This window comes from Calidris pugnax, unplaced genomic scaffold (genome assembly GCF_001431845.1).
Source record: "Calidris pugnax isolate Ruff unplaced genomic scaffold, ASM143184v1 scaffold44, whole genome shotgun sequence".
In the NCBI taxonomy this organism is placed as follows: domain Eukaryota; kingdom Metazoa; phylum Chordata; class Aves; order Charadriiformes; family Scolopacidae; genus Calidris; species Calidris pugnax.
Window position 1 is genome coordinate 30,409,288 of NW_015094506.1, and position 12,046 is coordinate 30,421,333.

The 12,046-nt window shown below is 37.2% G+C and overlaps 1 protein-coding gene across 1 annotated transcript in view; it reads right to left on the reverse strand.

Annotated features, from left to right (window-relative positions):
• Window positions 1-256: 256 nt before the first annotated feature.
• LOC106901452 (chromosome unknown open reading frame, human C7orf60) overlaps window positions 257-12,046 on the reverse strand; it is a 34,159-nt gene continuing 22,369 nt past the window's right edge. Inside the window, exons 4-5 of the mRNA XM_014964227.1 lie at window positions 6,986-7,100; window positions 257-3,519 (exon numbers count right to left, since the gene is read on the reverse strand). Coding sequence (XP_014819713.1) covers window positions 2,890-3,519; window positions 6,986-7,100 — 745 coding nt within the window. The 3' untranslated portion in view covers window positions 257-2,889. The remainder of the gene's footprint in view (window positions 3,520-6,985; window positions 7,101-12,046) is intronic.

Consider the following 12,046-nt stretch of genomic DNA (forward strand, 5'->3'; position numbering starts at 1 on the left):
AGGATCCACTGGAGGAACTCCAAAAATCCTTCTATAAAGCAAAGACCACAACTGAGATGCAAAAGCTGAAATTGAAGTACCAAATTTAACATCTTTACTATAATGCAGTTGTTAATAAAATGAACCCAACACAACTATTTTCTTGACAATAAGGAAAGTAACTATGCATTGGTTTCACTGGATTTCAGCATAAACCAACTGCACAGGAAGAAAAAAGGACAACATCTCCACCCCAAAGAAACAATTATAAAAAAGGTTTTCTTTTTTTTTTTTTTAATAAATGTGCTTTGTTCACAAAAAGTAGTGACATAAAGACAACAGAAATGCAAATACATTTTTTTTCATTTTCCTCTCCAGCACCTTAAGAACGAGAGATCTCTTGCACAGTCATAATTTTCAAATATTTCATAACCTAGAAACATTCTTCTTGCACCAAAGCCAAATATCCAACAACTCCTGATATCACCAGTTATTGTTCAGGGAGGTATAAATATTTATGTAAATCCCACTTTCCTCCTTCACCAGAATCTACTGTCCCTTGTAAAAAAAAAAAAAAAATTAAGGAAAAGAATTAAAAAGAACACTTCAGGTATTTAGAATGAGCAGCAAGAAAACCAAGCTGTTATGAATCTTGGGTCCCTAAACCACAAATACAGCTGTGTCACCAACCTGCCAAAAAGGCTTACATTTTAAATGTTAATATTTTAAACTACTTTTGGGGGGATAAACCAATTTCCATTAACCAATACCAGCAGATATGTTAGCTGGCATGTAACTTTTTTTGTTTCAAAAGGAGTTGCAGTTAAAGTAAGATTAAGTTTCCATAAACAGCTGAATTTATAGCACCAATATTTCAGCTTTAACATGAGCACTGTTGGAGCCAGTGGTTAACTGGGAAGAAGACAGATTTGACTGACATCTTAGTGAAAGTGAAGTGGTAAAGCATTAGATGCAAATACTGGCTGATTTTGAAGCCATTGTTTTATTTCATTAGACAAGTATCTTCTGTAAAAAAAAAATAAATTAAAAATTCAACCATGATACTTGTATGTCTAAACTTAAATTTTTATTCAAATATCATTGTTTGGTTTATCATTCAGATTGGAACTGGTTATTATGGGATACTTTAAGAAGAGAGACACAAAAAGCTTATGTTAGAGAATAAAGCATTGCAGCCCAGAACATGTTTAGAGTCTAAGCTGGACCAATGCTGGATGACTCTATGTAGGAAAACAGTATAAAAGAAAAACAGGTAGGTCAAACTGTGACACTTTCAAGTGCAAAACTTCAATGGAAGGAGTAAGTTCAATTTTTGTAGCAACTGCTCTAAGATCCACATTACAACTTCAGTTTATCTGGTTAACTTCTGTATTATAAATACAACATGGCAGATTAATATGGTGTAAGGTATATTTCAGCACAACCACCTGTGAAACTAGTATTTTCTACTGTTTTGCTGAAGTCAGTCTTAAAACCATGATGTGGCAACTAGTTCAAGTTCATTTATTATTAGGCACTTACAGATAGATTTAACAGCCTAACATTAAAATCTGAAAATTCTGGCCATTATTTTTAAATGGAGGGGAATCTAAGCTAAACTAACACCAAATCCTCTATTTTTACCACTGGACAGAATTGTTCCTTCCTGCAAAAACTCACAAATTTATTACACAAGTGGTAAAAAAAAACCTTAATAGACGTAACCCACTTCTGTTTCATCTCCTAACAGGGCAAGTCAGTTTTCAGACAGCTCTGGAGTTTTTATTTAACTAAACAGAAGATTTTTGGGTCCAAATAAGCAAACAAGCTGTGTGTGTTAACTTCACGTGTGTGGTCTGAATACACGGCTTTGTGCAAATACGTGTATCCTTGAAAATCTTGGAAAATTATGTTCCTTTTTAGAAAATTGGTTGGTAGTTACTGTATGACTTGGGAGGTCTCCAAATACGGACAATTAAAGAAAAAGTTGTTTGTTTTTAAAATGCATAAATAATTTACTTTAAAACATGACAAACCCCACCCCGTCCCCAAAAAACATATTTTGTCGAGAATACAGAACACCATCATTGGGGAAATACTGATGTATGTTAGTGCTTGCACACTCATGAAATTGCAAAACCATGTTCCAGCTTTGAAGTGAAACATAATTGTCTAGACGTACCATACTCCTCTGGGGGGGCGGGGAGGGGGATAACCTCTTCAGAACTCTCATGTCTAACTACTATTTATGCAATGAAATTACACAGTGTGTATAACTATGGATGAATATATCCCAGCGTTGTGGTGCTATCTCGATTTGGTGTTGTCTCAAGAGGGCTGCAATAAACATAAAATCAAATGTGCAAGCGTTATAGTTTCCTCCAGCCCCAGGTTTAACCAGAGTGAAACAAATTTTGGAAAAAAGTTTTGTTCCATAATTAAGAAGGGACATGTGTAACCAAGTGTCTTAACCTATCTGCACATTTAATTAAAGTGCAAATTATTTCTTCCTACATATACTTCTCAGAAGCACACTGACTCCAGTGCCTTAAGCTCAACCACACTGATTTAAAATATTGAAACAACATTTAGCAAATTAAATAGAATTCACACTTCACAGCACTAAAGAAAAGAATGGTACCTTTCTGGGAAAAAAAAAAAAATTAGTGATACAAATCTAAAGAAAGTAACAGCAATTTATGCTATGACATGAGTCATTTGCATAAAACTTGTATTTTTTTCACTTTCATACAAGAATAAATTTTAAAATTCAAAAGTAGAAAAAAATAGCAAACTCTGTAAACCTTTGCATTTTCTTTATGCAAACCATTTTTGTGTGTTGAGCCCATGTTAGTATAGCAAAATTAGTTAAGCGAGAGGTTTGACTGAAAGGGCGTTTCAACGACTACATTAACTTAGAAGCAATATAGGATCTTCTAGCTCATAGAAAGGAATTGAACTAGACTGGCTTTCTCCAGAGTCTGAGTCATAAGGAGCATCAGGCAGCTCCATAAAACCGTAAGCTAGCTGTTCGTCCTCCGTGTCTGATCGCACATAGCAGGAAGTGTTGGAATACTCCTCATCCTCTACACTGTTGAAATCCTGTGGGATGTACAGCATTCCTGGGTAGTTCCTGCTAACCAAGTCACTTGTTGTTTGCAGGGAAGTTTTCCTAAACGCCATCAGGTGCATGTGAGAGAACTTGGAATACTTGAAGCGTTTAAAACCCAAGGACTCTATGGCAATTTTCCAGCTTTTCATCATCATAGCCCGGCGATTCTGATGAGATGAATCTGGAGTTATTACAAGCAATAAGCCATTTAGTACGAGAAGTTCATGTGCCTTCTTGCAGCATATCCATCGTTGATAAGGTGATGGAAAGTAAGAAAGGAGGAGTGAAAAAACGACGACATGGAACAGTTCTCCAGGGAGAGAATCAATGGGATTCTTCAGTTGCTTAAGAAAGGCATCTATAGCATCTTGTGCCAGTTGAAGAGGTTGCTGAATTTGCAGATTTAAGAAGTCACATTTATATACACTCTGGGTGGAATAAGAAAAACAGAAAACCAAACAAGCACCAAGGTTAGTTTAAAGAAAATACAATTCAAACACACTGAAAAAATCAATAGTAAACTCTCCATTCCCTTGAGACGTCAAACCTGTTGAACATTCCTCTTGCTAGTAAATCAAACAATCTGAAATAACAATTTAACAAATATTTCCAGCTTTCACAATTACAAAGCAAAATTTTAGATGTGCAGTAATCTACTAGAGATCTGATAGCTCAGGATTGTTAACTGAAAAAAAATAAAATAGAAATTTAGCCCAAATAGAACAAAGTATCATATCAACTATCTCACAACTGATTTAAGAAGAACTCAGATAAGCCTACATTGCTTTTGTTTCTCCAGATGCTGGAAGCCTTTCATAGGTTTTTATAAACCAGAAATCAGTAACTAGAAAACAAATTCCATACCTCAGTATTTCCACCAGTTTTTTGAAAAGAATTCAAGAAACATAGTAGTTTGGTCACTTGGAAAAAAAGTGTCATTCTCTATAGGTACAGAAACAAAGAAACTCCGACAGGGCAATATACGTTGGAAAGCTAGAGTACACCAACTGCTCTGCAGCAGGGATGCAGGTCCATGTTCTAACCTTGCTGCAAATGCAAAGTGTGGGGGTACGTATTTGGGTAGTTGTCAAAGTAAGGTAAGGGCTGTACATTCATCTGCTGATCGTTTGTGCACTCAAGCTGTCAGAGGTGGGAATGGCACCGCAACACAACATACAGAAGAATAAGTTCTTAACCACCTTAATCACACAGCATTCAAAAAAGACGTATAGTATACTATACTATACTATTCACTGCATTTAAGTGTTGACTTTTTACATTAATCAAAACCTGGGACTGACTTCTTTCATAAAAAAAGGTATTAAGATACAAGGTTTTGACATGATAGCAACAAAAATTGTTATTAATGCCTAGAGAAAGTGCAGTGAACAACAGATACTCTAAACAGGTAAGTGAACATGAAAGCAGGCACAAAACATTCTCTGGAGCACATGTAAAAAGGTAGAGTTAGATCTGCGGATTTTTCATATCACAAAAATTCTTACAGTGTGTTTTATAAAACCATATTAATAAAAGAGATCACTAGAACACTATTTTAAAGGTATTCATAAAGCAACTGATATGCAAAAATCACATTGTCTTTCAAGAGTATGCAGTAAATGAGATAAAATAATCAATGTTAAAAAAAAAATAAATCTCTGATTTGTTTTTCAGTAGCTTTAATCTTGGCCTCCAATATGCAAAAAAAAAAAAAAAAAGAAAATAAAGAAAGAGATTTGCATTATGTGGCTATAATCAAGAAATTTTAATTGCAACCATTATACCTGCAGGGCAATATTCTGCTTCCTTGTAATATTTAGAACAGGAAATTAACAGTAGTAATTTCATGATATCCTCTAATAAGTTTTAAAAGAAAGAACTGCTTTGAAGAATAATTACTTAGAGTAACATGCTAACTTTACTTAGAAGCAAGACTTAAGAAGTCAGTAGGTTATACATACACAGTTGAAAAAACCATTTAGACTGCAAGTATTTCTCAGTAGTGGAAAAATACTCATAAACCAGCTACATATACATAACATTAAAGACAATTTCAGGACTACAGTATGTTTCAAGTGGAATCTGAACTATGCAGGCAGTTTTAGCACAAAAATGCTGCTGAACTGGAGATTGCTACTAAATTCTAGATAAACAAATCTTGAACTGATGCTAAAGTCCTTCTAGACACTAAAACAGCAGTTATATTTTAGTGTATCCACTGACATTTAAGAACACACAATCATATTTGTATATTCTAATTTTAATTCCAGTACTCTTCCAGCCTCTTTTTTTTTTGGTCTCAGACTATATTTACTCCAATACAACATCTACTGCATATTCAGCATATTTCCCAGCAGTACATACATAATTGCATTGGGATCTTCCCAAAGCAGAGATTCTCCCTTCACTCCAATCTTGCCATCTTTTTTTTTTTAATTTCTTTTTTTGTTATGTAGACAAATTAAACCCCTCTAAAAAAATAACCATGGCTAATTATAATCTGGAATATCTGTGTTATAAGCAGAATGATTTGAAGAAAGGGCCAGTAAAAACACTGGGTCAAGAAGAAACCTGTTCTGCTTATCCCAGTCTCAGTTTCTCTCCCAGTTTCATAGAATTGACTAGGTTGGGAGGGACCTTTAAGAGTCATCTATTCCAACCCCCCTGCAATGAACAGTGACATCTTCAACCAGATCAGGTTGCTCAGAGCCCCATCCAACCTGACCTTGAATGTTTCCAGGGATAAGGCAATCTGCCACCTCTATGGGCAACCTGTTCCAGTGTTTCACCACACTCATTGTAAAAAAACTCTTCCTCGTATCTTCCCTTTTTCAGTTTGAAGCCCCTAACACACCAAAGTATCCAAAAGAACGGAAGTAAGAGAAGCTGGTGGGCCCGAGACAGGCCTTACAGTAACTCTGTTAGTCTGTACAGTAGCACTCTGGGCAGTTCCTGCCATCAAGCTATGGTACTATGTCAGATGACAAGAAATTATCTTATCGTTCCCTTGTACTGGGAGAGAGCCTGAAGAACCGGTTAGTACACAGAAATTGCAGCTACCCGACTACTCCCTCTCCTGTTGTTTGGCCTGGATTATTCACATTCCTCCATTACATCCACTGAAGTAACCCTTCTGGGACTCTTACTATAATGGCTTTGGTCACTGTGCATTTAAATTGATTTTCATGAGGACAAAAGTGATTTTCTTATGGAAACAGCAGGACAGACTAGATAGCAAAATATCAACTATGCATATCCAAAACCTAATTGTTAGATTCAGCTCGTGTAACTTCAGGTGCCCAGGCTCTCATTACAGTCACTGGAGAGGTAGTCAATATAGCCCCTGAGCTCAAAACACAGTTCACCTCACAGCAGACACTTAGGTTTCACTGACTGTTTTTTAACTGATCTCCATTGACTGCTGTAATTGGAACACAGAACCTCAGACATAGACACCCATGATTAGCTTAGCGGGAAATTTACTTGCCATGTATTAGCATTTTAGATGCCACAGGCATCCTCTTCAGTGGCACGTGTCTCCTTTAGATCCTGTGTCATGCCCAACAGCCCTATGCAGATGTCTTACAGCCCCTTAAGAGGTGGAAGGCAACTATTTGGGCAACTGATGCCTATTCTTCAAATTAGGCAAGATGGGAGACCACTCAAAGTTTCTTTGTGTTTTAGATTAAACTTACATTGAATTGCTTTAAAAAGCAATTTATCAGACACAGATTTTTTTCAGTATTGTTGTAGGAAGGCCACAGTTCCTATTAAAGCACAGATACTTAGGACACATACTTAAGTATTAAGCATACTCTTTTTTTACAGTCATTTTGATTAATTCTAAAATATCTGAGAATCAAATTTATATTAAATTCAGCAAACATTACATACCTCAACAGCTGGAACAATATCTATGCCAACTGTCAGAAATTCTTCAAACTTCAGAAATGGATTAAAGCAGCTACCAACATCAAGTAATCTGATCTTCCCCAAGGAGTGGAGCAACCTAAGAAGCAGCAAGAATTCAGCTTTATCAAATGTTATTTTTGAACTATATTCTGAATTACAATTTCAGATAACTAATGCAAAAACATTTCTCATAGAACACCACAGTAATGACTAACAAAAGTAAATGCCTTACTTGAATTCCTGAGATACCTAAAGAACGAGGCTCTGTCAGTAAAGCAGATGGTCCTCAAGTGGAAGAGTTTATGTTCAGAGCAGCTGTAATACTATTAACTTGTGTACTTGTTGTAAGAAACTAAACTGGCAACTTGTATGCCCACTAAACAGGCTTCTTCTTCCCACTTACCTTTTTGTGGTATTTATTGGCATTGAAGTCACACATCTGTCTGTAGCCAACTGCAAAACCAACCTGCAGTGCCTTTAAGAATACAAAGACATTGTTCCTCTTTCCTTTAAATTACATATACAGTTTAAAAAAGAAAACCAAAAATTATGTCTGGCATCTTTTGAGGATAGTGACTGCTGCCTTGCATCTGAAAGCACTCTTATCTTCCAAAGGATAATTGCCTTGACCAATGCCTGGAGGAGCATTTGTGGTCTTCAAGTTTGCAACCATAGTTATTTTCTTCACGACTAAGGCAGTTACCAGTATATATAATGTAGAATTGCATAAGATCAATGCACCTACAGGAGTACTAGCAGTCAGCTATCATTTAAAGGTTTTGCCTCTTCCTGGCACTGACTAACCTGATACACTGCCCCTCTTAAAAGAATTAGAATTTGAATGTTGCAGTCAGTTGCCACTAATATCAAGGAATCGGCTGTTTAATACACCTGACAATTAAAGTCATCATTCATTATTTTTTTGGTTTCTTTGCATTCTGAATTCAGAGACCCCTGCTGTTTATTCTTTCTTTGCAATTGCAACAGATCAGTAAATGCTGGAGTTAAGCAATTCTGTTCAGGTCCACTAGTACGGACTTTACATCCACCTGTTCCTTAAAGCACAACTTGATGAGTGCATCCATGTATCAAAAAAAATAAAATAAAAATACACCTAACAGTTTGAACTCTTTCTATTGCATCATTTACAGGGCTGCATCTAAAGATTTCCATCATGAATTGTAAGATCTTAGAATACCCAAAATCCATTAATAGAGGCAAACAAAGGCAAACTCACAGCTTTCATAGGGAGGGGAATGGTAACTTTCCAACAAACAAACATTGTTTTTTGTTTCAAGTTTCTGTAGCGAATTCTAATTGGCATCTCCAAAATATAATTTGTCATGTTTCTGGGAAAGATTCAGCCCTAGAGAGACAGATAACTGCAAAAGCTTTCAGAAATAGATCTGCAGGTCCAATGGAGTCCAACAAAGCCATGGTTGCACTCATAGCAACAACAAAGCAGTAAAAAATACTGCAGGAAAAAAAAAAAAATCTTTAAGCAGCAATCAGGAGATCTGGGCTTTCTGTGTTCCTCCTAAGCTCCCAGTGATCTACCACAGAGAGGATGCTGGAGAAGTGAGAGAAGATTTCTTGTTGCATTCGGCAGAATAATAATGCCAAGTTCACAGATTTTGTTTCAGCATGGAATAGAAGACAGCCAGGGGATAGTTCTGTCAAAATACCACCATCACCAAGGCAAATAGTGCAACAATTATCTTTAAGTTAAAACCACATACATTATCAGGCAACTCCAAGTCAGTCAGTAATGAGTGAGATTTCAGAATGAGATGATAGCAACAATTTTTTTCCAGCTTGGATGCCAATCACAATGTGATCCATACAACTGGAATTTGAACACTGCAGAGCGACCATTCAGATCCTAGTGGCCATAAATCACAAACATGGGCTGAAGTAGTGTCTTTTCCCACGTAAGGTTAGTATGAGATTGCTCAGACCATCACACATCCGTGTTGAGCAAATGGAGACACGAATGGGAGGTGTCCCCGCCCATGGCAGGGGGGTTGGAACTCGATGATCTTTGAGGTCCCTTCCAACCCTAACCATTCTATGATTCTATGAATGGCAGAGTCTCTCATTCAAACACAAAACCATATGTCTGTACGTACACTTGCATTCTACATCAGAGTCCAACAGCAAAAGAATAGAAGACACGTGGGACCACAGGAAACGCAACAAGAAGGAACATAACTTTATAATGCAGATAAAGCTTCCCATAAAGAAGAGTGACAGCCTCTAGAGATCTTAACATTTTCCGTTTAAAATGTTTGATGAGATACTTGTACAGGTGAAAATTAAGCAGCACAACCCAGAACCTTCTAATCTCCAGGAGAGCCCACTTCACCTATGGTGAAAAAAATCACTATGATGTATTCTGTCTTCCTCTCTTACAAAACCTGTGTTCTTGGCTGCAACGTAATTTTTGACTGGGCAAAGGGGGACACAACTTCAGACTAGTACAGCATTGGGGCACACCTCTGGAAAGCTGCAACTCTAGATTCCAAGCTGAGCAGAAGCCAGAAACTCTCTTCTACAGTAATGGACAACAGATCTAAGGCATTTGATACAGGGCAAATTCACTCTGATAAGTGTGCCACATCCAAGGAGCCTTGTAGTCTAAATTCAATGCAAATGTACTTTGAAACCTTAAAAGTAGCAGAGATTCAGAGCTCACTTGTGTCTTGGCTTTGCTGTCTCTCAGAACACAGGTGCAATGATTGCTTAGTAGCAATTCTCAGGCTGCCAGTTACCAGTAGGAACAGGATCCTAGTTAGGTGCTTGGAACAATTTTGAAGCTCTTCAGAAGCACTTAGATTCGGTCACTGTACATATACAGAGAGCACAGACCACTGTGCTCTGATGCCTACTGGAGACCACTGGTTCAGATGTCTACTTTTTCAGCACTGCAACTCTTAAGTCAGATTCCCCAGTGAGACTATAGCTGCGACAGTCACTGATCCAGTGAGCCTATCACTTTGTTAGAACTGTAGTCTTGCAGAATTCATTGACAATCACCCTTCAACTCCCTGTTTCCTAGTGATTTTCAGTCAAGGCAACATTAAAAGCAAAGGAAGTACTTTGCCACTGCAGGCAATCTGCAAGCACATCTTGAATCCACAGTTCTCCAGTGCATTAGTATACAGGTAGAAAAACAGAATGTGAATAGTTAAAGATCAGTAACTGGTAAAGAAGTGTACATAACCTGGGAAATGAGTGCATTTTCAATATATCCCACACTTGTTTAATTCAATAACTTTATTAAATGGACTGCAGCTCTTGGTTATCAGCCACCTTACAAATGCACCTATTATTCAACTAGGTGTTGTACAGAGAAGTGACATATTCTCTTGGAAGGGGACAGAAACAGAGCACAATTATATGACCATAAGGAAGATCACTTTATCACTGAAATTAATCACTTCAAGTGCTGATCTCCTGGTTTACAGTTTTCAATTACTCTATTATTTATCGAGAACCGGAGCGGAAAAAAATTCAGAAGCCTTATGCTGTTCTCAGAAGAGCAGAACTAAACTATACATCTGGTTCTGAGTGGCAACACTGGTTTGCCTCAAATCTTTCATAACATCCAAGCATAAAATATCCACTAGGAAGGTCTAGCTTGCTGAGCTATATCAAAGAAGGAATGATAGGTTGAACTTTAAGAGACAAACCAACACATGAGAAGGTTGTGATTTTTACCATTAAGGATAAAAAGCAAGACTGCTCAATTTGACAGAAAAAGAAGAGAAACAACTCAAAAGAGAACAAAGAGGGGACTGATTTATTGAAGGGAGGAGCTGTTAAATAGCAGATAACAGCTACTTTTATCTTGCAAGACTGAGACACTTTGATGTCCAGCTTCACAACATGTGCAGTTTTAATGTTAGAGACTAAGAACGTTGTGGATGTTCTTAGGGATGGAAGGAAGTATTGTGGACAATACATTACCTTTCATACAGATGAAAGTAAAAAAAAGACTGTTCGCATTAGTTATTTCTGTGACACTCATTAATTTTAATATAGCAAAGAGGTGAGCAACTAGAAATGGGTTCATCAAAGTAGCTGAGGGATTTTCTGAGTTGCAGTAAACTTTGCCCTTCTGGTTCCTATGCTGTTTCCTGAGATCACCTTTAGGAGCTGTCTGAGTGCTTCCTACTTGCCTCTACATCTCCCAGTGTCTTTTTTACTACCTGTACTACCTTTTATTCCTGAGCTAACTTTGCTCCTTACTAAGCAAAGTACAGTTTCTCTACAACGGCTTGTCAGTAAAGGTAAGCTCAGAAGAGCTCCTACATAAGCAACCTCTTTTTAATACTACTTGAGAGAGGATTGCATATGGGAAGAACAAAGTTACTGTCTTTACACTTACCGGAGTAAAACAAAAAGTCATAGGCTTACCCTCACCTACAGATAAACCCACCGTTCTTATTTGTAGTGTCACATGACCAGAATGGAGTGACAGTATTTGAAGAAGTGTGTGTGCGTGGGGAGATTCCCCCATATCCCTGCTCACCAAGATTCAGAGTTCACCAACTGATCAGTGTAGACATGGTAGAAAAGCATTTCAGAAGGAAAGCATGCTTTGTGTAATACACAATCAATTTTCATTCTGATAAACTCTGTAATTTCCTCTATGAGGCACAGAGATAGAAACTGAATTTTGATCTCTCTGGGCAGTAACTTAGAACAGCTATGCCTTGTTGCTTTAAGGTCTGTACAGCTATGTATTTTTACAGTTTTGAGAATGAAGATAAAAATCATCATCACTCACTATGTTAACAAATACTTTAAAAAGTATTTAATAAAAACTTCTCTATTAACTGCTTTCTATACACACTAGTCAGAACAAAAGGTAAGGCTACAGAGCACTGGTAGCAAGAAGAAACTCATGTGAAGTTATCTCTGCAATGGCCATTATAAACCGTACGAAGTATGAAGACAAAGCACACACAAAGAGAGAGCTAATGCTTTATCATGACAAGGCCTCCCACTGGAAGGCAAATCAACTTTATGGAGTGTATG